The following is a 26,911-nucleotide window of genomic DNA, read 5'->3' as shown; positions in this document are numbered from 1 at the left end:
GAGTTTCAGGACAGCCAGGGCTACACAGAGAGAAACCCTGTCTCAAAAAACAAACAAGCAAAAACAACAGCAACAAAAAATGGTCACTACCAATAGGCTTGTTCTGATGGGGGAGTGAGAGCTCATCTCAGGATAAGTCAGATAGTATAGTATAGACCACACATGCTGGTACTGTTGTTTATAGACTCTACCCAGGACGTGGGAGTCCATTTCTGCCCAGAGAATTACTCAGAGTTCAACACTAGAATCAGCAGAATGAAGAAACATTCAAAGTCTTCCTAGGAAGTGGAGCCCAGTGTCTTAGGCAGTATAAAAATACTCTGGGAACAATCTGCTACCCTCAAGAGTGTGCCCACAGGAAGGCAGGGCTGGTTGGGCCAGGCCCATGAATCAAAGAGCTTAACAATAACCTTGTTTTGTGTAAACTGAAGGAAATAGAAACATAATGAGTAATAGGTAGCGAAAAAAATTAACAGTGACCCCGAATACCCCCCTCTATTTCCTGAAGTTACAATGAATCCTCATAAGATTGGACATGCTTTGTCCTCACCCCTACCTCTGTTCTCGCCAGTCCCCCTTCCAATCTGGCGTACTTTGGACACAATACAGCTGGTTTCACCTCCCTTCCAGTGGTCTTCCTTAATCCTAGTCAGAATTGAGGGGAGAAGAGATGTAGCTCAACTGGTGAAACAGTTGCCTACAAGTAAGAGGCCCCGGGTTTGTTCATCATCATTGCATAAAAGGTTGCATGGAAGCACAAGTCTATGGTGACAGCACTTTGGAATTGCAGGAAGCAGGCCATCCTCAGCTACAGAGCAAGTGTGAGGCTAGCCTGAGGCTAGCCTGAGCTGCCTGAGAATCTGTATCAACGTCAAGTGGGCTGCGCTGATGGCTCACCTTTTAACAATAAGCTGCTGGCAGCTCTGGTATTTGGGATCCATACAGGAGACCCAGTGCCCTCTTCTGGCTTCCATGGGTCCTGCATAAATCTTGTGCACAGGCAAAATACCCGTACACAAAAAACAAAATAAAGCAACCTGTACACTTGCCCTAGTCCCTCAGCCCCGCCCTTCTTTGTTCTTTCTCTCCTGGACCAACACCTTCAACACACCAAATACTTCATTGATGTGGTTTTCTGTTGATCTACCACGAAGGGGATTAAATGCTTTCTTTGCTACTGTGTCGCAGGTGCTTAGGGCCAAAGCCTGGCTTCTGGCAGTGCTCAATGTTTGGGGGATGGCTATCAGTGAATTCGCCTACTCAGTTCACAGGCTGGGCTGGCTGGGCTCCAGCAGAAGTCTCTCCAGCACAGCTCTTGCTGGCCATTTGACTCCTAGAAGGTATTTCACACAATTCTTTCAGTGAGTGTATCCCTGGCTTTGTTTGCTAAGCTGGTGTCATCAGATTACCTACACAGTGTAATGTCAGACGGGAGGGCAATGGAGCTCTTGGCCTCGCTGTAAACTGATCTGAAGACTGTTAGGTTTGTACTTTATAAAACAAGAGCACCAGGTTGCTGAAAAATTCGACTTCCTTTTTGTCCCCCAGGAAATTTTCGATGGCATTGCTAGCTTACATTTTATGATTGAAAATATTTTGGTAAAAGCATTGCTTTTCCCCCAAAACATTTTATTTTATTTTATTAATGGCTCCTTGGGTTATCTTTTCTTCCTCCTTTTTTACATTTCCTTCAATAATCAGATATTACTTTAAAAAAAACCAACCTTTTACTAGTCTATGAAATCTACACAGTTCCTTGAAAGGCAGAGAAATGTTTAAAGTTCCATCCTTATAGTCTTATCTCGTGTCTGTGTGTGTGTGTGTGTGTGTGTGTGTGTGTCTGTGTGTCTGTGTGTGCCAACTGCTTGGGCAACAGACCAGTGAAAGGTGAGAAGGACCCGGGATTAGGCAATTATCAGACAAGACGATTTTCTCATGTAAGGATCCAACGATATTCTCAAACCCTCAGTGGGTTTGACTTTGCAATTCAGGCTGACAATGGACAATGGGCCTGTGGGCTTCTAAGAGACCTCTGTGTTACATGCAATGATCTCTTTGACATCCGAGAAGATGGTGTGAGGTTTGCTTTAGCTGAACAAGAAACAGCAGCACAGCCGTGGCCACTTACACCGGTGTCCAGGACCAGAAGTTCCAGTGAAATTATCAAAAGGCCGCATGCTGCACGAAACTGTTTCACACGCACCACCTAAGACCGCGGCTATTTGGAGTTGACCTCTCTGATTAGCTGAGCCCTGACGTTTTCTAAGAGTGACATTAGAATGAGTTGTATGGCTCAGAAAAGTCACTACTTTTCTCAGTCTCCCGAGCAGTGGTTCTCAACCTATGTGTCACGACTCCCTTTTACAGGCAGGGGTCACCCGAGAACACTGGAAAACACAGATGTCCTTGTGACGATTTATAATAGTAACAAAATGATAGTTATGAAACATGAGGAGCTGTATTAAAGCGTCCCAGCATTAAGAAGGTTGAGAGCCCTGCTCTACAGCCATGGAAACCCTTTGTCCTTACTTGGCTCATAGCTAGCTACTCAGGAGCTGAAATGGATGTGGAGGGGAAAGCATGGTGTATGTTAAAACCTGATTTGGTCAGGCCTCCTGGAGTCTAAGGTAGCATGAACACATCCTCCTAGAAGAATCATGATATAATAAAAAAAACTCTTACCTTAGATATGCTAGCAAGATTATTCTATATTTTTAAAGTTATTAAATCAGAAACATGTACTCTGGTGGACAACCCACATTTCCTTCTGCGGAGGGTCAAGCATTATGTTCCTAGAAATCCTACATTGCTTTGTGTAATTCATAATATTTTTTTTAATTTCAAAAACTGTAGGCCACCAGTTCAGAATGTTAAAATCTTTAATACAATTGTGAATGTAGCCAGGAATGTTTATGTAATTATATTGAAATCCTCATAGAAATCAACTCCATGGCTCTTCAAGCGGTAGTTTGCTCAGCCCAAACGTAGACAGGTTAGCAGCAGACTTATTTTAGATGGATAATGTCCCCTCTTCCTCCGCCTGGCAACCCAGTGAACCCAGCTTTTGAATGAGTTTTAGGTCCAGGTAGCCCTTGTCAAGGGATCAAGGAAGGTAGCTTTCTTTATATTGTTAACACGACAAAAATCCACATACAAAAATTGTTTAATGATTATTCATGTAAGTTGATTTATAGAGACGGAAAATAATCCCACATTTTCTTTACCAAGCAATCAAAACACAGTAGTACAGGAAGCAAAGCCTTGGTAACAAGAACTGAGTAAGCATGGAGTGAGACGACACTGCCATCTGGAGGACACAGATGGAACTACAGAGCAGTAAGCAGAGACAAACAGGGCAACAGAAACAGGATAAACTGCCCTTGTGTCATGGCTCGGAACTGTTTCAAGCTTCCAGTCGATGGGGACTAAAAATTGAAATCGTAACCCTAACACCTTTAAGAACTTTAAAATTAGTTCATTAGAATTGAGTGTGATGTGGGCGCAGCCTGTATTCCTAGCTCCTTGGCTGACTGAGATGGGGGAATCAGGAATTCCAGACCAGTTTGGAAAACACAGTGAGACCTTACTCAAACACAACACAAAACAAAACACCCCAAACCAGAAACAACAACAGAGACAACCTTCACCAGCAAATAAAAGCCAGGATTCTGAAATGAGAAACAGGTACTTTCCCAAATGCAATCCTGTTGGCCCCTCTTCTTGAACTAAGTAGGGCCTTATATAAATCCATAGAAATTTTATTCATGAGACAATGTAAATGACTGACAGCTTAATTTTATCAGAGACATCTACATGTTAACGGGTTGCAAATCTTAATTAAAAGAGAAGTGACGACAACCGGAATTTCTCCCTTCCACTGTTTTTCCTTTCACAGTCTGCTGATTTGGGGGTGGGGGGCAGCAATCCCACTGCAGATCAATAGGCAGCCATACTCCTTTGTAGAATTCTTAGTTGTTACATTGAAACTAACCAGGTCTTTTCCATACTGAAAGACTTATTTTAACGGCTGTTGGAAAGGGAGCATGAAGACCTAAAACCCACCCATATTTATACTATTCTAACTAGATACTGATGTTTTGGGGGAAGATCACAGCCCCCCATCTCAATGCCTCCCAAATATCTATTATCCATACACCGTTCCCTGGCCTGGGGATGTAGGTCAATGGAAGACCTCTTGGTTAGCAAGTCGGAGGTCTTGGGTTCAAGTCCCAATTCCGCAGAAATTGCTTTTTTTTTCTTACCAACTTCCAAACCACTAGATGGAAATATTTGTGTAATTAAACTAAAAAATTGAGTGTCACTGTCTCATTGTTTACACGTATGGTGTCATCATGAACCCACCAGTGACAGAGTTCAGCTTGGCACGGGCCTGCAGGTGCACGGAAGAGCACTAGGATCTCTGTTCACAAGGCTAGGAGTGGTGGCGCACACCTTTGACCTTGCCACTTGAGAGACAGGTTTATTTCCAGAGTTCAAGGCGTTCAGTCTGGTCTGCGTGACTTCTAGGCCAGCCAGAGCTATAGAGTGAGATCTTAGCTCAAAAAAAAAAAAAAAGAAGGAAAGGGCAAAAATCTCCGTTCACAAACCCCTCCAGGGTTACAGTCAAGAGCACCTCCCCAACCTCCCCATCCCTTCCCTCTCTCACGTTTCCACCAAAGAATACCAAGTCTTTGAATCCATAACAACGAGGACTCCCAACAGTTTCCGGTTCCCGTTTTAGACAGACCCTCTAGGTGTAGCATTTCCACGACCTCCACCCCCCCTCCCCCGCTGATCTCCAGCTATCTTTGTTCAGTTCAAACCGACTCAATTTTGCTAACCTTCCTTGCCATGAACTTGGGCCTAGACAAGCTTGTATAGACACTCGACTAGCGTGGAAGTTCAGATTCTTGACCATGAAGAAACCCATCTAGTAAAACAATGCAGCAGACAGGAGCTTTCCGGCTTTAAAGGCAGTAGGGAAGTTCCAGCTGGCCCTGCCCCTCTCCCATATAGATAATAATTGTTTGACAAATCACTGTAGCTTTCTGGGGTTCTTCTTCTTTTTTTTTTTCTTGTCTCAATAAACCAAAACATGAAATTCCATGGAGCATATATTAAATAAAATGTCTAGACATCCCCATGTATAAGGCACAAAACTCACAAACCTCTCACAGAAAGATGAACAACACACAGACAAACAGAACCGAAGGTTTAAAGACAAGCAAGTAACTTCATGGAGGAGAAAGTTCATCAAACTGGAATTGAAACAGATCACTTCTCTTTTTAGTACAGAGGGACCTTATACTGATAGGAAGCGCAGCCTGAGAGCGGAGGGCATCGCGGCTCTTCCTGGACCACGGCCTCCTTCACTGGGTTAACACGGAAGTCAGTCCTCAGAGAGACCAGTGTGGCCAGAGCACATGCGCCGTAAGCACCTCCCATCTCACAGTGGCTGCTCCCAGCCATGTGACCCACAGTTCCTTGGGCCATCAGGTGCCTCATTCTTACACAAAGGACCTTCAGGGGCCAACCACAGTGAGCACATATTACCTGTCGTAGGACCTGTTTTAAGGTTTCTCCTCAAATCTGAGGCAGAACTCCCTGTCCGAGGACCCCAGATTGGGGTGGCTGTGTTGGTCCTTCATAGGACAGCATCTAACAGAAATCTGAACCAAGAGGGTTCAGCTTCCTCTTGAAATAATCAGACCCCTTGAGCAAGTTTAGAACTAAGCTTTTAAAAGAGTCTGTTCGAAGCTTCAGATAAGTAAGTTCCTGACCTGCAAGACAACCCTAAATAGCTTGCAGCTAATACTGCAGTCCACACATAGAAACGAAAAGGTCCCCACAGACAACAGACAGACAAAGGTATCCATGTTTGCTGGCTGGGTCTCCCGGTAGCTCTTGGCACTGTTGCGTTTTTCTGACGTTTACGTATTACATGAAAATCAGCTTCCTGAACGTTCACATGGCTCCAGCATTTCCCGGAAGTGTAATAGCTTTGGAATTCTTTATGTCACCATGCAGACTAGGGGTGGGAACAATCAGCCAGCTAGTTGGTTATCCTGACACAGGGACCAGTGCTGTACGAGATCAGAAATCAGGGAAATTGGATAGTCCATTCTGTCTAAGGGTTTCAGTGAGTCTTCTTGAAAATTATGACTTTTCCACCCTAGACGATCTGAACTCCTAATCAGACAAAGTCCATTGGTCAATTTACCAAGGCCAGCAGCATAGGGTGTCTGTTCTGTTAGGGTGAGGAACACCCACAGTTTACGTGGCAGATCAATTAGATTATCTGTCCAGTTCGGGACTCAGCTTTGGGAGCCACACCCAGAATTCTGCTAAGTGTTTGTGGGTGAGGATGCTTTTCTTTAGTTTGGCATCTCATGAATCTCAGACAGGATCCCTCCCCATGCAAGGCTATAACCCAGACAGAAGATGGATATTTCTTTTTAAAACTCTCAAATGCCTTGAATTTGAAATTTTGTATACCATGCCCTTGAAAATATGCAGTGATTTTTTTTTTTTTTTTGAGATAGGTATCATGTATCAAAGGCTAGCCTTGGACTCGCTATACATCCAAGGATGACCTAGAACTTCCAATCCTCCTGCCTCTGCCTCCTTGAGTGCTGTTCCCGGTTTGTGGGGTACTAGGGATCAAACCCTGGGCTTCCTACATGCTATGTAAGCATTCTCTACCAACCGAGTTTCATCCCCAGCCTGTAATACATATTAATTTAAAAATCAAGCCTTAAAAACGAAAAATCCATTTCTATTATTTGTGTCAAGTTTTTCTCCAAATCACAGTAGGACATCCCTACATCTTTCTGCGCTTGCAGACCTCAGGAATCTTTCTTAACCAGTCTGGCCTTGACTTTGTGCCTCAGAAGGGAGGCGGTGGCCGCACTGCAGGCAGCTAAGAAGAAAAAGGAGAGGCAGGCCGTGTAGACGGACAGGGGACCGTGGCGCTGGAGGAAGATCTCATGCCTTCCCTGGTAGTCTAGAAGAATGGCCTCCAGCTGGGAGAGCGTGCAGATGGAAAGGAAGGCGTGGAAGATTTGATGTCCGTGGCCCACAATGTCACAGGAACCTGGGAAGTACTTCTCGGGTACCGGGCAGGAGAAGAAGTAAGCGCTAACCAGGAAGAAGACGATCTGGAGGGTGTGATACCAGGCTGCCTGTTCCTGGCAACCAGCCAGGTGACAGAGGGCCACCCGGTGAGCCACAGGGCTGATGTCCAGAATGAAGGCCAGCCCGGCTGGTACCACTTGACAGATCTTCCGCATCACTGGATAAGGCCGTCGGTAGCGATACTTGGCGTAGCAACAGCCAGCACAGGAGAGCCAGCCACAGAAAGCAGCTGCCGGCAGGAAGAAAAGCCAGAACCGCTCGTACCACGCCTGGTCCGAGCTGTAGAAAAAGTGAGCCAATGCACTGCCATACTGATAGACGCTGACCCCGACGTAGTCCACAAAGTAAAAGGTGTAGTGAGACAGCTCTGACTTGGACTGCAGCAGGTGGGCCAAGAGGCTGCAGGTGAGGTAAGTGATGGAGGACAGGATAAAGAGGAGCAGGGGTAGGGTGTGGGGAGAGGCCCACTGCAATGCCCCAGCCTCCGCAAAGGCCCAGAATCGCAACAGGACCGCTAGGGCCGCCAGCAAGTGGGTCCAGACATTGACCACCTCGTTGTGCTTCTGAAAGAGGCTGAAGAAGTAGTAACGCCACTCGTGCCCCGTAGGGCGGTAGCCCGCGTGGATGTAAGGCTCCCTGAAGAGTTGGGGCACGTCGGTTTCTGGGACAGTGCACGGCATCTTGGGAAGCCCTTCTTCCAGAATCTTGGGCAGACGGCGCAGCTGCTGCCCGCTCACAGACAGGGTGCTCAGGCGTTCCAGGATGGCAGTCGTCATGGCAGCGGTGGCCCGGGTTTCCACAGGACTCGGTAGGACAAGCTGAACGGATAGAGAGGAAAACTGAGAGACAAACGCAGCCAAGGTGGCCATAAAAAGGCACGGTTTGCACAGACAACCTGGAAAGCTAGGAGGTCCAGATGGATTCTCTGGGCCTCGCTTTCATCTGTACCGAAGAGTTGCAGCATCCTGCCTCACCCTGACAACATTCTGACGCCTTGGTTACTATTCACCAGTGTGAGGAAGAGGCATCTCTTGTATAAGGACCTTGAGAACCTAGCATGAACTAACGATAAATGAGAGAGAATGATGCCTAGAAGGTAAAGATACTCTGAAAGATCACTATATTCCCTAGATATCGCTAAATGCAACCATCAGATGCCCCTGGATTATTAAGTAGGTTGAAAGAGAAAAATACACTTTAGCTGGGCATGGTGGCACATGCCTGTAAACCCAGTACTCTGAAGGCTGAGGGGGGAGGCTAGTCTGCCCTCCTCAGTGAGTTCAAGACCACCCTGTGCTAGATAACAATGCTTATCGATAAAAAAAATAGTAAGGTGTCATATTTCTTTAGCACCCAGCTAATCTTAAACTATTGACTGGGAACTTTAAGCAATTAGCTGAAACTCAAAGGCAGATTATTTGTAGATGAGACTTGGAAAGAGCAGTGTACACTGTTGTGGGAAATTATTTTAAGGTGTGTTACGTTTGTTTATGATGTGGAGCATTTGTTTAATGGTGCAAAGATGTGTTGCTTTTGTTATGCTGCATTTGTTTAACTCTGTGAAGCTGTGATTCTTTGCCTGTCTAAGACACCTGATGGTCCTAATAAAGAGCTGAACGGCCAATAGTGAGGCAGGAGAAAGGATAGGCGGGACTAGCAGGCAGAAAGAATAAATAGAAGGAGAAATCTGGAAGAGAAAGAGGAGAACTCAAGGGGTCAGTCACCCAGCTACACAGTCAGCCCAGAGAAAGAAGCAAAGAAATAGAGAAAGGTAAAAGCCCAGAGGCAAAAGATAGATGAGATAATTTAAGAAAAGCTGGCTAAAAAGAGGCCAAGCTAAGGCCGGGCATTTATAAGTAATATTAAGACTCCGTGTGTGATTTATTTGGGAGCTGGGTGGTGGGTCCTCCCCAAAGAGCCAAAGGTGGAGTAAAAAACAAACAAACAAACAAACAAACAAACAAACAAACAACAGAACACCGTGGGATATCTAAGCAGTGCGAAGCCACCAGTGTTTGAAAGATAGGCATACTGGGTATTTTGGGTAACCCATTTGCAAAAGCCTTATCTGATTCTAGGCCATTACTTCAGTGCTGCCACCAAAGTAGGTCAGTCCCAGAAGCTCAGGCTCACAGATCCCTCTGCTGGCCGATGGTGGAAACACAGCTTAGCTTTTTCTGTCTATTTTTAGAGGTATATATTCTGCTGATGGCTGATTGTTTTCTTTCTTCATTTAAAAACAAAACAAAAGCACTGATTTGGCTTCTTATTTGTGTGTGTGTCCCTGTCTGTCTGTCTGCATGCACATGGGTGACATGTCAGAAGGTGCTCAGGAAAGCAAGTGGCTCGGGATCTGCCTTTCCCAGGAAGCTACATCTGTGTGTGGTGACTTTCAGACCTCTGAAATGTTTGCTGTATTCGTCGGGTTTCTAGGTGATAGTTAGGACAGGTGTACACAAGAGTTACTTCAAAAATGGATGAATTTGCACTGAGTAAATTGTGTTTTAATATGCAGGTACTTTCTGTGTCTTTTATTTTCTATGCTTTTTTTTTTTTAAAAAAAAGAAAGTTAAATCCTTGTTTTATCTAAATGGCTTTCTTCCTTCAAAGGTCTTCAATTAAAGGGAATATAACAGGTACTTCTCAGGAAATAAAGTCTCTCAACCTCACTTTTTTTTTCTTGTTTTTCCCCCCCTTTAGTTTTTCAAGACAGGGTTTCTCTGTGTAGCCTTGGCTGTCCGGTAGCTCACTCTGTAGACCAGGCTAGCCTCGAACTCACAGAGATCTGCATGCCTCTGCCACCCAAGTGCCAGGATTAAAGATGTGTGCCACCACTGCCTGGCTTGCACCATTATTGCTTAACTAACTTCATGTTTCCTTTTCCTTTTTCTTTCTTTCTTATGATTCCTTTTTATTTTTATTGTTAATGTATATTGGCGTTTGGCCTGCATGCATGTCTGTGTGAAGATGTCAGATCCTCTGAAACTGGAGTTACAGACAGTTGTGAGTTGCCATGTGGGTGCTGAGAATTGAATCAGGGTCCTCTGGAAGAGCAGCCACGGCTCATAACCTCTGAGCCATCTCTCCAGACCAACTTAACTTTATAGTTCTTGATGCTGAAAGAAAAATATCTAATCAGGTAAAAAAAATTGTCAGGAATAAAAAGAAAAAAAAACGTGAAAGAAGGCTGAGTGGTGGTGGTGGCTCACACCTTTAATCCCAGCACTCAGGAGGCAGAGACAGGTGGATCTCTGTGAGTTTGAGGCCAGCCTGGTCTTCAGAGCAAGTTCCAGCACAGTCAAGGTTACAAAAAGAAACCCTATGTCAAAACACACACACACACACAAACAAAAACAAACAAGAAAATCAAAGTGAAGGAAGTTTAGGGAAACCTAGAGTCAACCCTGGTTTTTGCTGCTTCCTGAACAGCCAGTTAGAACGTTACAGGTCTCAGTCTCTTCTTCATAAAACAAGGGTAACAATTTTGCCTGTTGCATACATTGCTGTCATGTCTAAGTTGCATGGTTTAGGATGGTGATCAGAAAATGGTAGGTAGTTCTGCGCTAGGCTAGGTACTGAGCACTAGGTAGTAGGGATGCAATGACCAAAAAAGGTAGCCTACTTGCCTTTGTAGAGTTTAACGTCTGTAGTGTTGCTGGGTCGAAAGCTACGTCATGGGATTATGGGAGAAAAGTGTTGTCCATGCTCCAGCTGAGGCGCGTGATGACCCCCAGGGTCTCTGCAGACAGGGTGGGTGGGTGGATTGGGAGACAGGTTACTTCAAGTACTTCAGTCAGGGCCTGATGAATTCCTGAAACATGAAACAAAACATACGACTTCAGGCAGAGAGCAAACCATTTACCTTTAAATTTGATTTTATAGATGGGTATGCTTTCTGTGTATGTTATGGAATGTGTTGCCTGCATGTGTTTAAGGGCACCACACGTGTGCCTGGTGCCAGTGGAGCTCAGAAGAGTGTGTGGCTCCCCTGGAACTGGAGTTACAGATGGGTGTGAACCAGCCTGTGGGAACTAGGAACCGAACCTGAGTCTGCTCTGAGAGCACGGAGTGCTCTGACCAACGAGCTCTCTCTTCAGCCCCTCCTACTTTTATTTTTGTGATGGGGTTATGTTCTGTAACCCAGGCTAGCCCTTGAACATATGGAACTCCCACTTTAGCCTCCCAAGTATGGGATCTCATCATGTCCTGCAACCCAAAGAACTTTTGTTTAGTCAAACCCAACCTCTGAGTGAAGGCCTTGTACGACAGCAGCAGCAGAGACCTGAAGCTCCAGTCCTGAGCACTGTTGCTCATAAGTCATGTGCACTCTCTGTCTGCGAAAGAGTTAATGAGAAGCTGTCTCAAATGCTGAAGTAAAATCTATGAGACATAGTCTGCGAGGTATTTTAACAAACTGTTTCCTTCTAAATCCAAAACCTAATTTGCTGTACTTATTGCCACAACTTCTCTGAAACACAAGAATGGTTTGTGGGTACCTTGTTCCTCTGTCATAGCACCCATCACCCTGTACTGACACATTCCACTCAGCCAGCACTAAACAGAGGTGTCTCACCAGGTATGGACTCTGAACTAAAGTTCAGTGTAGGAATGAAGGTACCAAGAGAGAAAGAATAAGGATTACAGAATCAACCAGAAAGGGACACAGAAAAAGATATAGCAGAAAGTAATAGTCAGGACACCTTGAGTCACCTAAAAAAGGGTGGGGACACTCAGTGTCTCTGCTGTTGGGCCAACAGAGATCAGTGCCTGGGCTTCTGTGCTCAGCTTAAAGGGCATGTACAGGGTGCCTAGGAGGTAGGCTGAATTTTCAATATGCCCTGCTGCTGTCAACAAAATCCTTTCAGGAGATGCTCGGCTTTGTGGAACTCTGCCATTCATACATAAACTCCTGTGATCTCTCTTGTAAAGCAGGTAAGAAAATGAGACGAGGAGACTGGAGAGATGGCTAGCATTAAAGAGCTTGCTGCTCTTTCAGAGAGCCTCGGGTGGCTCAGAACTATCTGTAACACCATTTCTAGGGGATGTGGTACCCTCTTGTGGCCTCTGTGGCCACCTACACACATGCATACACACACACACACACACACACACGAATAAATCGAATAAATTTAAATCTTTTAAAAAAAGAAATAATGACTACCATTCCAGTTTATGGTCAGGAGAAACTGAGGGTGTCAAGCTGCACAAAAAGACACTTCCCAGTAGACTTCATCTGGATATCGCGAATACAAGGATATTTCCGTTGTGGTGAGAGACCCATGCCAATCATATACAGTTCTGTATCCAGAATTAAAAGGTACACTACTGCTCAAATCTATCCTTCTTATCTTCCCATTCTCTAGGATAGGATGACTATTCAATGCGATCCTATGACCTGATGACAACAGAATGTCTAAAGACTAAAACTTTAGGGTTTGGTTAATGGATGGAATGAACCGTAATTCAGTTCTGAGAACTAATGGCTGCCTTTCTGCTCCGAGAGAGAAGACAGAGTGTGACCCTGTTCTCTTGATTCTCTTCAAACAGTGTTGGCTGCTGAGCCATTACAGTTCCTCCAGTCTTCCTACTGCTCACACCCCTCTTGACTCTATATTGAATTTCTACTAAGACTGAGTACTTTTACTTTGCTTTCACAAAAAAAGCAAACTAAAAAGAGGTTTGTAGAAGTAGGAAGTGGAATGATGTGGGAGTGTCATATACCAATCTGTTGATTTCATTGGTGAAGTAATAAAGAAACTGCTTGGGCTCATAGCTTAGAACATAGGTGGGTGGAGTAAACAGAACAGAATGCTGGGAGGAAGAGGAAGTGAGGTAAGACGCCTCAGGAAGAGACTCCATGCTCCCGTCTCCTGGGCAGACATGAGCGATGAAGCTCCGACCCAGGATGGACGTAGGCTAGAATCTTCCCAGTAAGCGCACCTTGGGGTGCTACACACAGATGATTAGAAATGGGCTAAATTAATATGTGAGAATTAGCCTAGAAGAGGCTAGATAGAAATGGGCCAAGCAGTGTTTAAATGAATACAGTTTGTGTGTTGTTATTTCGGGCATAAGCTAGCAGGCAGCCGGGGTGCTGGGGACGCAGCCCCACTGCCCCTTTTACTACAGTGGAAAGGGATGAGACTGAAGGAATATTAACTTTAATTTCAAAGGAAGTCACACACACACACTCACACACACATGCACACACAGCAGAATCACTATTCTCTTTGAAACTAGATGTTTAAAATGCAGCCATGCCAGTCCTTCTTAACCCCGAGTGTTGTATAACCTGAAACTGGATCTTGGTAATCCAGGAATAAAGCTGCCATTACCTCCAACCCAGAACATGATTCCTTATCTGGCCCAATAATTCCAGAATCCCAGGGATTGAGTCTTCTTTCTAAGGATGGAAAAAGCTTACATTTCCTTTGGGAGTCCAGGGGTACGAAATTCCAAACCTGTCAGAAAGACAGGGTGCTATATTTCTCTGTTATTTCCTTAGTAACTACCTCTTTGATATGAAATTCTCCCTCTTAGAGTAACCAAAGAACAACAGTCATATAGGGCACTTAATGCTGTTTTGCTAAAACACCATTGACCCCTCATTTGGGTCTACAAAAAAACTGACTGTAAGATGAAAGTCTGCCATTGCTGCCTTCATGTTAGATCTGCCATCTTTTCTTTGGGACAGTCTCCTGCCTGAGTCTCTATAAGCACATTCATCACTCAGAGTGTCTGCCTACCTAACCTGTTTCATCTTCCTTCACAGAGATAAGTCACTGTCCTAAACCTGCACTCACTTTGGATTCCACGACAAGAGAACTTTCATGGCCCTCTTCATGCCAATGGAATCCATGACATAACAGACTGTCTTCTCACATTTAAAGATAGGTTGATCCCTTCAAGAAACAAGGGCTTCTTCAGACCACCTCAAAGACCCAGGACTGAGACTGTGATCAATCAGACTACACCTGAACCAGGATTGTTCAATTATGAAGACCTCTTGCCCCTTCGCCTCAGCTCTTCCTCCAGCCACACCTAAATCTCACGCCAGTGCCTCGAAGACCAGCTTGGGAGTCAGTAGACTCATTTGTGTGCTCCTCTTCCCAATGAATCTCCCATCTCTATTCCACCACGACTTGAGTCTTTACTTGGCTTATTGGGATATGTGGTTAATCCTAACTCATTGTTGATGCTGGATATAATATTTTAGCTCTTAAATTCCAGTTACATGCTGATCACTGTACATTATAAGTCTATTAAAATCAAATTCCCAAGACACATCTTATGGCATCTTGATATCCTACCCAAATGGCCTTTATTTTCATCAACTCATGCTCACAGGAGGAGGCTGCAAAGGGCCAGCTGTAAAGTTTGAGTCAATTTGGGGAGAAACTGAATATTGACATCTCAATATTGATACAGGCACATGACTTTCCTAGGCTAGGAGCAAAGATTCATCCCTAACTCCCGGGCTCTTCCTTCAGATACTTTTTTTTTATGATGTGGTTAGTAGCCAACTAAGATGTGGTTAGTAGCCAACTAAGATGCTATCTCAAAATGATGTCCTCGCACAAATCCACTCAACCTCCCTCCCCGTGGACAGTTGCAAGTCCAGACCTCAAGAATCCTCTTCAAATACATAAGTCAGTCATTTGGGTCAATGAGAAGTTTCTTACAACAATAAGTAAGCCAGTCGGTGGTGGCACAGGCCTTTAATCCCAGCACTTGGGAGGCAGAGAGTGGTGGATCTCTGAATTTGAGGCCAGCCTGTCTACAGAGCTACTTCCAGAACAACCAGGATTACATAGAGAAACCCTATCTCCAAAAATAAACAACCAACAAACAAAGCAAAGCAACAAGTAGTTAGTTGGTAGCCAACTCCAGACTCCAAAGGCCACAAAAGAAGATCAAAACAAGATCTTGTTCCTCAAAAAGCTTATTCTAAAGAGATTAATTCTCCAGCCTGAAACACTAGTTAGCCCAAAATCAGGTGTAAAGTGGATTTAAACACAAACAAATGTCTATGGAACAGACTAATTGAGACCAGTCATGAGGAAAATTGACTGGTATCGGGTCTAAAGGGCTACAAAGAGCCGAAATATAAAGCTAGGGGCGGGGTGGCTTCTTGGTGAGTTCACAGCAGAGGGACTATTTGAAGCAACAGGGAAGGGGATGAGGTAAAGCGCGACATCAGTGAGAGGAGGTTCAGTAGTAGAGAAGGAAAATGGGGATTGTGCCAGGAGGGATGGCATATCTTTATAATCCCAGGCAGCACTTGGAAAGCAGGAGGATTGAGAATTCCAGGCCAGACTAGGCTACATTCTCAAACGTTGTCTCAAAACAACAGAAGCCAAACCAAGAAGGAAGCAGTCCTCTCCCCTTAGCTAGTTCCAATGTTTCCTGAGGGTGACTGTTACACTGTCACACTGATCTCCAGCGTTTCAGCATCCTTGTCAACTACGGTGGACCGAAGAAGACATCCTGCACATCTCCATCCTGCTTCTCACTCAGGTTCTGCTCCCCGGCCCTTAACTTCAGCTACTATCTCTCTACCTGAAGAGTCCCAAATACTCCTCTGGCCAGACCATTCCTGAGATTGGGATTTCGATAACCAACTGCTCTAGAAGTGTCCAGCTACATGGATGCATTGGCTGCATGGGTTGCATGGGCTGCATGGGCATTCAAACTCAACATCTTCAAACATCTTCAGTCCGGTCTTGTTCCTGAACCCACATCTCAGGAATCCAGGCCTACTGGTTTTAACACGTCATTTTTACAACTCTCACAAAAACTTCCATTATAGCAACATCAGTCCCATGAGCATCCTTTCTTCTGTTAATAACCCTCCCCTGCCTCATACCCACAATCTTCAAAATAGTCTCCCACTACTTTCTGGAGATAGTGAAAATCACGTCTTCACCTCCTCAAACACCCAACTGTTTACAATAAAAACTCTATGCCTTGACTTTCAAGGTGCCCTTTTCTCTGCTGACTATCTGCCTAGTTTACCCTTTGCTCCCTGAACCCACACCCCCAGACAATGCTAATGGCTGAGGCCTGGAGGACAGCACCGAACTTTGCTGAAGAGTGCCCAGTACTCTCTGTCTCCCATGTTTGCAACCTTACTACGTTGTAATCATTCAAGCCCAGCCCACTCTGCAATGGTGTGCCTTCCCAATGGTGTGCCTCCCCAACGGTGTGCCTAAGTTACGGCTTTGCCTGGTTCTTGTGTCCAGCCTTGCCTTTTCCTACTCACTTCTCTCCTGAACCCTGATCGTTGATATTCTCCACCCACTTCCTCATTAGTCACCATTAGTTCAAGGCAGGGATTGTTTACTGCAGAAGTTTCCATATTCAAAATAGTATCAAGTGTTTGGAAAACACTTAAATTATTTACTGACTAGATCATAAAGGGGGGTGAGGAACTACTGGGCTGGTAGTCAGGACATCTGGCTGCTAGTGTCTGTTCTACTCAACTAATGACATGCCCAAGACATTGAACTACTCACTGTGACTGCCTACTAATGGGGTAGGCAAGAGGAGGTGACTTCCTCTCCAGCCACAACTCAGGAAAATAACAAATAAGAGTAAAGTAGGCAGAAGTGGACAGTACTTTGAAAAGATGAAATATGCATATTAAAGTTCTGGTAGTATCTGTGATAAAGAACCACCACTTGTTATGACAGGCACTTAGGAACTGCTTTTGTTGGGAAAAAAAAAAACCACCTTGATGATTTAGCTCTTTGCTTAGCCTACAAGGTAACTGTACTGGCTGGCTTTATGCCAACTTGTAGAGTCATCAGAGAGGAAAGAGCCTCAACTGAGAAAGTGCCTCCTTAAAGTCCAGCTGTAAGGCGTTTTCTTAATTAGCAGTTGATGAGAAAGATTCCAGACCATTGTGGGTGGTGTCACTAGGCTGGTGGTCCCAGGCTCCCATAAGAAAGTGTGTGGAGCGAGCTGTGTGAGACAAGCCAGCAAGCAGCACTGCTCCATGGCCTCTGCATCAGCTCTTGCCTCCAGGTTCCTGCCGTGCTTGAATTCCTGTCCTGATTTGGTGACGAACAGTGCTGTGGAAATGTAAACCTAGTAAACCACTTCCTCCCCGACTTGCTTTTTGCTCATGGTGTTTCACCGCAGCAACGGAAACCCCAACTAAGAGAGTAGCTAAATGTGGGGAAACAGCCTTCAGCTTGTGTCTCTCTCCGTTAGGCATTCACCATCAGCGTTCACAGTGTCCTGCTCTGAAAGGTCTCCAGTGATTGCACCGGACCTGCAGTCATCTGGGATTCCAGGAACAGCAGAGTTTGGCAGACATGTCACCCTAAGCAAGAAGGATAATCTATGGGAGGAGCTTGTCTCTTCTAGATACAAGGGTTTCCTCAATCCACCCTGTAGAACCAGTCAGTGGTCAACTAGACCAGTTTACCTGGATGGTTTAGTGGTCCCTGGCTCTGGTTCCCTGACTGATTCTTAGTGTGAAGCTACTTTGGGCATTCAGACAAAAGTTTTGAAGTCACTGAACACTTTTTTCAGTTTGCCGAACACGGCTTCCCAGTGTGGCCACACTGGTTAAATCTTCATCTGTCATTTACCATCAAACATCTCTTGAACAAGCACACTGGACTGGATGGCTGGACTTTATCAGCTGGGACTCATAACATATCCACACTCCTGACACACTTACCAGCACAGTTGTCCTTCTGTCTGTGGGTTTTGCATCCACAGAGGCCAGTAACTATAGATTAAAAATATCTCAATCATGTCTTTACTGAATATATAACATGTTTTCTTGTTGTTTTTAAACATTTACATTGTGTTAGCTATTATTGGTAGCCTAGACTGTAGACTTGCAGTATACAGAATGTCCAAGGGTCATATGCAAATCCGGAGCTATTTTACATATGGTACCTTAGCATCCTCTGAGTCCTCTGATGCGGAAATGGGAAATGGAAATGAGGGGTAATATTTTGTACCTTGAAAACCTATTATAATTTTTATTGTTAAAAAGGAACATACTTTTTGTTGTTATTGTTTTATCCTGGGACCCCTCACAATCCTCCCCCAGTTCCTTTCAAGGCTGTGGTGTGTGTGTGTGTGTGTGTGTGTGTGTGTGTATGTGTGTGTTTGTGTAGCAATGGAGGGTGAATCCATGGCCTTACACTTGGTAACAATGCACCCTGCCCCTGGGCTACACCTGCAGTCCAGGGTTAATCAGATTTAGATTAGAATGGGATTGCCCTGAAAGATTCTGCCAGGTATGGTATGCGTGCCGTGAATGCATGTCGTAAGTAAAGATATAAGTTACAAAGTGTTAAGTCATGTCTGTGTTTTATAAGGCTCCATTCTGAAAGTTTTACCCTAAGAAACTCTTTTAAGTTATTTGGAAAAATGCAAGATGAAGGCAAAACAGAGAGATAAAAGTAGGGCAAATCTCGTATTCGCAGCAGTAATTTGACATTTTAGTCAAAACTGTGCCTTTAGATGTTTTTGAAAGGTATCACAGGCAGGGTGTGGTCTCACACACCTTTCATCTCAGGATTCTTGAAGGCTGAGGCAGGTAGATCTTTGTGAAGATAGCTTGATCTAGATTGTGAGTTTCTAGCCAACCAGGGCTACATTATGAAACCCTGTCTCAAACAAACAAACAAACAAAAAACAAATACAGAAATTACAACACTAAACAGAGTAGTATTTTTAAAAGGATATGTGTATTATTGTTGTTGTTACAGTTTATATGTATGGGTCTTTTGCATGCATGCATGTCTAGGCACCACATGTGAGCCAAGTGCCTTTAAGGACCAGAAAAGGGTGCTGGATCCCCCCGAACCAGAGTTAGAGAGAGTTGTAAACTGCCATGTATATGCTGGGAATTAAACCCGGGTTCTTTGGAAGAGCAGCCAGTGCTGTTAGCCACTATGCCATCTTTCTAGCTCTTAAATGTAAGGCTTGGTTTTGTTTATCTAGTTTAGATTGCTAAAAAACACATAGAACACATTTCCCTTTTAGTAAGGATAAAATGACAAGTTTCTAGTGTAATGCCCTGAAAACAGTTAAAATACATGTGTCCTCCCCCCGAAAAAAATCCAGCTGGCTTCCTCCTACTGTGGCTCATCCCTCGTTTGTGTGATCCCAGGGATGTGAATGATTTCTCCCGTCCTGCAAACATCAGCTCTCACGGATTGATGAGCTCATGGTCTCCAGAAATTTCCCAGCAATGATTCTAGTGCCTGAGGGGCCAGAAGAGGGCATCAGATTCTCTTGCAACAGGAGTTTCCAGGTAATTGTGATCCAGCATATGAGTAGGGAAAACTGAGCCCCAAGTCCTCTGCAAAAGCAGCACGGTGCTCTTAAGAGTGGAGCAACCTCTCCAGACACATTGTGGCTAGATTTTCAAAACCAATACACGGAGACATTCCAACCTAAAGACGCTGGTAGAAGGCACACAGACACAAAAAAGACATGTATGAGAACGCCATAGTAAAATCTATGCTTTTGTATAATTAATGGGTGTTAATAGAAACTTAAACAGAGAACAGCCACTGAAATCTGCTACTCATATTCCATGCATTCCAAAAAGCCTCTCCCAGATCAACAAAGAAGAGAATTAAGTAGATGCTCCATATTTGGGAAACTGACATAGCTTGGTATGAAAGACATTTTAACTGGTAACCACCAAGACGCCCTCCAAAGCCATGGTGTTCCTTGACCCATTCCAAAGATCCCACACAATCCCACCACAAACTTGGGCTTGCCAATCCCATGGGATGAACCTGGATAAGAAACGAGAAGTTCCAGCTGCTAATTTGACTCTTCCACTAACCACAAAACTTGCGGCAAGGCATTCATCCCCAATGCATCTGGGCGTCCCTGGCCATAAAACAAGGATATAGTCTGTACAAGGGTATAGTCTATACAAGGGTATAGTCTGTACAAGGGTATAGTCTGTACATGCTCAGTTACAGTGTGATTTTAGAATTCACTTGGGCTACATTTCATACCGAAATCATCAACAAACAGATCCTATGACATCACCTCATGCTATTATGGGCAGGACACACAGATGGCAGGCAGGTGGCCCTGCTGATTGTTGGGCAAAGAACAGAAGAGTAAACACTCTCAGTAGAGGTCAAAAGGGATGCTTCCAGAATCCCCGGGCCATCCTTGCACATCGCTGCAGAACCATAGGGGAGGGGCGGAGAAGAAACAACAGCTAAAGGAACAGCACGGGCTCCATTAGAACCAGAGCTTGCCCCAGAAGCCTTGGAAACTGAGAGAGAGAGCAGGGTACAGATTCAGATGCTTCCAGAACCTCCAGTCACCCATCAAGCAAGAGAATGCTGGGCCCTCCCAGATCTTTGTAATTTCTGCCAAGAATCGGATCACTGTTTATAATGTCATAGTTTCAGGCTTAACATTGCCAACCAAATACTATTATTAGCAGAGGTAATTTTAACTTGAATTCACCAACGGTCAAGGCATGTTTTCCTTATAGTTGAGAAAACCCAACAAATAGTATCTTGACATTCCCCAAATGGAAGACTAGACTGAATAAATTATAATTCTATACAAGATTTATTACACCTCCTTTCTGGAAATATGCACACAGTAGAATTGTGTGGCCCCATTTACCTCAGAGTGACCGTGCACTTTGAGCAGTGACTGGGGAGCGCATCATATAAGCTCAGAAAAGACTTGCTGGGTAAGTAAATAAAAGGCACTATTACAAGGAGAAGATAAATCAAAAGTGTGTCCTATTTTGGCAAACACAGAAGTGTGGCACAGAAAACATAGCTGTGCACAGAATCGGTGCGACCCTGATAACAGTATATGGTGGGATTTCAGGAAATTTACTTCTTGGGTAAACACCATCATTACAGTCTTTGTCAGCGTTTACTTGTATAACTGGAAACCGAGGGATATTTCCATTTTGCAAATAAGAATGTTTGACATAAATATGTAAAGAATGATAAAATGTGATTAATTAGTAAAACAAACATTAACAATTACGCTACCATTCTTCAAAATTCATTCGTTATCTTAAAGAGATACACACATATGTGCATTATTCTGTGGATTTTAAACTTGTCTGCTTAACATCCTAATGAGGCTGTTTGGAATAACTTGACCAATCCTGCTATAATATAAACCAATGGTAAGGCGGCTGGGTTAGAAGTGGGATAAATCACATTTGTGAAAGTAACAACCATGTTTTCTTAAATCAAGAAAGGCTGGACACAGGAGCAGAATAGCCTGAACCAGCCATCTTCTGTAACCAGGCAAGGCTTCCAGTGGTAGGACTGGGACATCATCCCAGCCATAAAACCTTCAGCCTACAATTTGTCCTGCATGCAAGATGTGCTGGGGAATGGTGGCCAGACTTTGTGGGAAGTAGCCAACCAATGACTGGTCCAATATGAGGCCCACTGCCACGAGAGTGAACCTACGCCTGACACTGCCTGGATAGCTAGGAACCAGAGTCTGGACAGCCCAGACACCTAGCATAGAACCAAAAAGGGCGTGGGGGAGAAGTCAATGAAATGCTTCCTAATGATACTCTGCTATAGTCATAGACTGGAGCCCAGCACAGTCATCAATAGAGAGGCACCATCCAGCAACTGATGAGAGCAGATGCAGAGACCCACAGCCAAAGGTTAGGTAGAGCTCCGGGAATTCCACAGAAGAGGGGGAGAAAGGATTACAGGAGCCAGAGGAGTTGAGGACACCAGAAGAACACAGCCCACAGAATTAACTAAGCAAGGCTCATAGAGGATTGCAAAGTGACAACCAGGGAGCCTGTATGGATCTGACCTAGGCCCTCTGCATATATGTAATAGCTGTGTACCTTGGTGTCCTTGTGGGAACTCCTAACAGTGTGTGTGTGCGTGTGTGTGTGTGTGTGTGTGTGTGTGTGTGTGTGTGTCGGGGGGGTGTCTCTAGCTTGTTTGCATGCTTTATGGACCCTTTTCCTTCTACTGGGTTGCCTTGGCCAGCCTTAGTATGAGGGTATGTGCTCAGTCTTGTAGTAACTTGTTATGTGTTATGTCATGTTTAGTTGATACCTTTGGGAAGACTGTTCTTTTCTAAAGGGAAATGGAGGAGGAGTGGGTCTGAGGGAGAGGGGGAGTGGAGGGAGGGGAAACTGTAGTCAGGAAAAGAATTTTTTTAAAAAAAAAAAAGTAAAAAAGAAAAAAAGGCTGGACACACAGAAATCAAAAACTTTCCATATAGCACACAAACCCAAAGGGCACTAGCAAGCAAGTCAGTCCTTGTCTGTGTGGTTCATGGCATGACAGAAACCTTCCTGTTAAAACTGCTCTGTGGGCAGTGGGGAGCTGGGGGGCTGGAGAGAGGGCTCAGCGGTTCAGAGCACTGACTGCTCTGGAAAGCGGACCCACGTTCAGTTCCCAGCACCCATTTGGCAGCTCAGCACTGTTTATAACTCCATCCCCAGAGCTTCTGACACCTTCACACAGACACGTGTGCAGAAAGAACACCAATACAGATAAAATAAAAAACACAATAACTCATTAAAAAAAAAAACAGCAGCAACAAAACCAACTCCTTGGGTGTAGGAGGAGTCCTTTTAGCTTGGTGTTTGGTTTCTGGCTGGAGGAACCGCCCTGAGCCCTGTGCTATAGGCACCTCACCTGGGGTGGGCCCTAAGGTTTTGTGTGTTTACAGGCACTGTTCTAAATTTCATTTTAATTTGATTTGATTTGATTGCGGTGCTTCGTCCTTACATGCTTTGCCACCATGTCTCAGCTAATGTCACTCAAGCAGGTCCTGTCCTCAAAATGCATCACTGTACAGACAGAATGCATCTAACCTGTGCAGCAAGCAGTGTCTGTGTCACCAGGAGGAGAATTCAGGGAAACTGGGAACAATTCAGAAGAACGCACTCAACAGTCTACCACCAATCAGCTACTCAGTTGGCTGCCTAAGGAGGCTCATCTGCTCCTTCTAGACTTCTTATTTGGGTCCCGGTAAGCTCTGCTGTCTGAAACACCTGCTAATTAAAGGCTAGGGACAAGAAGTCTCCATAGACGTCCCTCGCGAACATCGCTATTGGCTTTGCTGGGTGTGGCTTGGCTTCGCTCGTGCAGCCTCTCAGCTTGTCCTAGCTTCTGGCAGGCAGACAACTGCCAAGGATCTGCAACCCCGCTGGGACCGGGGCCAGCCCAGGTGAACTGCAGGGAGCAGCTCATCTCCACTCAAGGGTCCATCTCAGGAACGTCCTTGCTTTCTTACCGTGGAGTCAGAATGCCACACAGCCGCCTGTCTTCCCTTGCCGCCCTAAGGTTCGCCTCAACGCTTCTGCTGTTGATAGGGTGCACTCTGCAGAGGGTCCGCGGATCTCATCTTTTTATTTGCTCTAAGTTCAAGCAAATCACTTGTTTATCAATTTCTTTTTCATTAAGTGGAAGGTTTTAGTTCAGTTCTGAATCCTCAGGAAGCCTTCTTTGGGCCGTTTTGATGGCTTTCCCTTCGGAAATGCTTGCTTCCCTGTTTCACAGGCTATGGCCTGAAGCTCAGGTTAATTCTACTGCTGTAGTACAGGGAACCTTGACCCTACAGCCCAAGCTCTTTTGAGACTGTAACATGGCCTTACTCCTCCTTTGCTAGTTTGTAAACTAGCAGGGTAAAAGGATGCGAGGATTCATCAATAGATAACGCTTCAAAGACAAAATGAAGTAAGGCATCCTTTGCCTGCTTCTAAAGGTCCGGTCAGTGAACAGGTGGCTCACACCTAGAATCCCAGCACTTGGGAAGTTGAGGAGAGAGACTGCTATGAGTTCAAGGCCAGCCTGATCTATATTGTGAATTCAAGACTAGCCTGGGCTACATAGCAAGAAGAGGGAGGGGATAACTTAAAACAGTTGTCATCAACAAGACGGCTCAGCAAGTAAAGGCATTTGCCAAGCCTTATGACCTAAGTTCAATTCCTGGGACCCACATGTCACAAGTTGTCCCTTTATGTTCACGTGTGCTCTGTGACACACCCCTGCTTACATCCACACCAAAAAAAAAAAAATGGTGGAATTTTAGGTAATGAAATGGTGGTGCATTTTGCAACAGGAAGCACTCACTGTCTGTATTGGACACTGGAATCTGTGTGTGCTTCATCTACATGGTAGAGATCCATAACGATATTTAAATTGCTGGCTGAATTTCAAAGCATCAGCCTGCTTCTAGTCTTTCATCTCCTATTACTGGTAATTTCGTGTCCCAAGAATGCCTAATAAAGATGCAGGGAATGGAGAGCTAGACAGGGAAAAGAAAGAAAGGCCAATAGCACTGGAGACGAGTCAGGGACCTAATTTCTTATTCTTGGTGCAGAGAGAAAGCCAGAACAGCCTGTCCTGGTTCCCTGAGCAAGCCAGACACTGCCAATGTTACTGTACCCCCACTGTGCCTGGCAAAAGCAGCTTCCTACTCACCCTCAAATTCAGAACCTCCCTGTGATGTTTAGAGCTTCCCCATGCAGAAGTGACCACAGCTGCCCCTACCTTAGGCATTTCAGGTTGCTGTAACGTAATATCACAAACCAAGTGGTTTTTTAACAGCAACATTTTTTCTCTCTTAGCTGTGGAGACTAGAAGGTCAAAACAAGGCCCTAACAAGCCTAGTGCCTGCTGCAGACTCATGTCTGACTCTCAAACAGCCCTCTTCCAGCTGGGTCCTTGCAAGGCACAAGGGCAACAGAGCTTTCAGAGTTTTATAAGGTCATTGATGCCATCCATCTCCTAAACCCCTTACATTGGGATGAGGATTTGACCATGTGGATTGGGGGGGGGGGCACATTCAGTCTGTAACACCATCTTAGCCTTAAGCTGTAACTTGCGTTTTTTCCTTTACTTGGAATTGTGAGCATCACCGAGATGCATATGAAAGTTGTACAAACACTGTAAAGTTTTAATTAATTAATTAACTGGATTTATTATAGTCCTGGAGATTGAGCCTAAGGCTTTGAGCTTGGTAGGCAAGTACCCTATCACAAAAATATCCCTTCCCCCTAGTTTGTGGTACTGCACTGAAACAATGGAGACAGAGCGTTAAGCCTTACAGCAAAGTGACAATAATCAGAGAGACCCCATGCTTTCAGCTCTCCCGTCGCAAGAGTCCAACTACTGACTGCATTGCAGTAGAGGAACATCCATCAACCACAAATGACCAGGAAGAGCTTGATGGCAAGAGGGTGGCCTCTGAGCTGATTCTGGGTGAAGAATCCTGGGAAGCCACCCGGAAGCTCCACCTAGACCTTCATCTCCCGGATTATTCTATGAGGGCTCTCATCTCCTGTAACCATTAGTAATCCGCAATGGCTTTTTCCATAGCCGCTAGTAATAACCATAGTGCTGTTTTCCAATACTGCTAGTAGTAATTCATAACCAGCAGTTAGTTGAAATTGTTATTTGACGGAGGGGCTTTAATTGAAAAGTCAGCATGTGCAGCTCACAGCAGTAAGAGCTGCCACACAAGACGGCTTTCCTTGCCGTTGTACTAACAGCCCGCTGCATTGTCTACAAAGGTGGTGATTGTTTACCACTCAGAGTCACTCTGGCTCCGAGATACCAGGTCTGTGATCCCTTCTGATTACAGGGGTCCTAACTTCTACCCAATGTCTCTGTGTACCTTGGGTCCCTTATAACCTCCAGTCCTCTTTCTTCTCTGTGTCCAACTGCATGACTGGAGCCTGGGGCATCCCAGCACAAATGGGACTGACTCACTTCATCCCTCACCAGCACACCCTGCCTCCATCCCTCCTCCATTACCGTTGGCTTAGTCTGCCTCCCCTCGCCCCCTCTGCTGCCCCAATTACACATAATTTCTCTTACTTCTCATCTGGTGTGCTGTGGGAAGTCTGAACATATTGTGAGACCATTGTGGCTTTGACCTTTTAAACCACAACTTCTCTAGATCCGCCTAGCCATCCTCACCACTACCACAAGCAAACTTCCCCTGGCATACCTAATTTTGTTATTGGCATGGCTAATTTTCTTCCTGTAGACCCGTGAGGTCTAGACTGACATCTGTCTCCAGGTTTGGTGGTGCAGGCCTATAATCCCAGCTATGCAAGAGGCAGAGGCAAAAGGACAAGAAGTTCAAAACTGACTACACAGCAGTGCGATCTCAAGGGCAGACTATGCACTTCAGTGAGATCCTGTCTCGAAATAAAAACTAAGATGACAGGGACTATATAGTTGCCTGGTGGCAGAGATGTGTAAAAAAGAAAGAACCAGGCTCCTCTCTTTGCCTCCCACTTCCCTTAAAACCTTCTAGTCATTTAAACTTAAACATTTCCAGCATATATACAAACCCTGTCCTTTCTGACAAGATAAAGTGTGCCCTGGGTAGAATGGCTATAGAGAAAACCTGTCACTTTGTTTCACTTCTACAGACCTGTATCTTGCCCCAGCCACAGCAATGGTGACAGATTCCTAACTGTTCTTGGCCCCAGTTCTATGTTATTTGATTGACCAAAATTCAGCTTAAAAAACATGCATTCCAAAGCCTCGGGTAACTCCCATTTGCCAACTAAAGCCCACATTCCTGAGCCTGGCAGTTCAAAGGATTTTATGATCTGGCCCTGGTCCACCGCTGTGGAAATCTCTTGAAGCCATGCAGGACAAAGAAGAACAAACAGAACATAATGCCAGAGCCAAGGATATCTCCCTATCTTTGAGTATCCCTGTATCTCTTTATATCTATCTATCTATCTATCTATCTATCTATCTATCTATCTATCTATCTATCTATCTATCTATCTATC

At 44.8% G+C, this 26,911-nt stretch overlaps 1 protein-coding gene across 1 annotated transcript in view; it reads right to left on the bottom strand.

Annotated features, from left to right (window-relative positions):
* Window positions 1-3,145: 3,145 nt before the first annotated feature.
* Window positions 3,146-26,911, bottom strand: part of Paqr8 (progestin and adipoQ receptor family member 8) — a 30,610-nt gene continuing 6,844 nt past the window's right edge. The window contains exons 2-3 of the mRNA XM_005369568.3: window positions 10,761-10,945; window positions 3,146-7,952 (exon numbers count right to left, since the gene is read on the bottom strand). Coding sequence (XP_005369625.1) covers window positions 6,846-7,910 — 1,065 coding nt within the window. The 5' untranslated portion in view covers window positions 7,911-7,952; window positions 10,761-10,945 and the 3' untranslated portion in view covers window positions 3,146-6,845. The remainder of the gene's footprint in view (window positions 7,953-10,760; window positions 10,946-26,911) is intronic.

The sequence above is a fragment of the Microtus ochrogaster genome, unplaced genomic scaffold (assembly GCF_000317375.1).
Source record: "Microtus ochrogaster isolate Prairie Vole_2 unplaced genomic scaffold, MicOch1.0 UNK52, whole genome shotgun sequence".
Taxonomy (NCBI): domain Eukaryota; kingdom Metazoa; phylum Chordata; class Mammalia; order Rodentia; family Cricetidae; genus Microtus; species Microtus ochrogaster.
The sequence above is the reverse complement of the archived record's forward strand: the minus strand, read 5'-3'. Positions and strand labels throughout refer to the sequence as shown.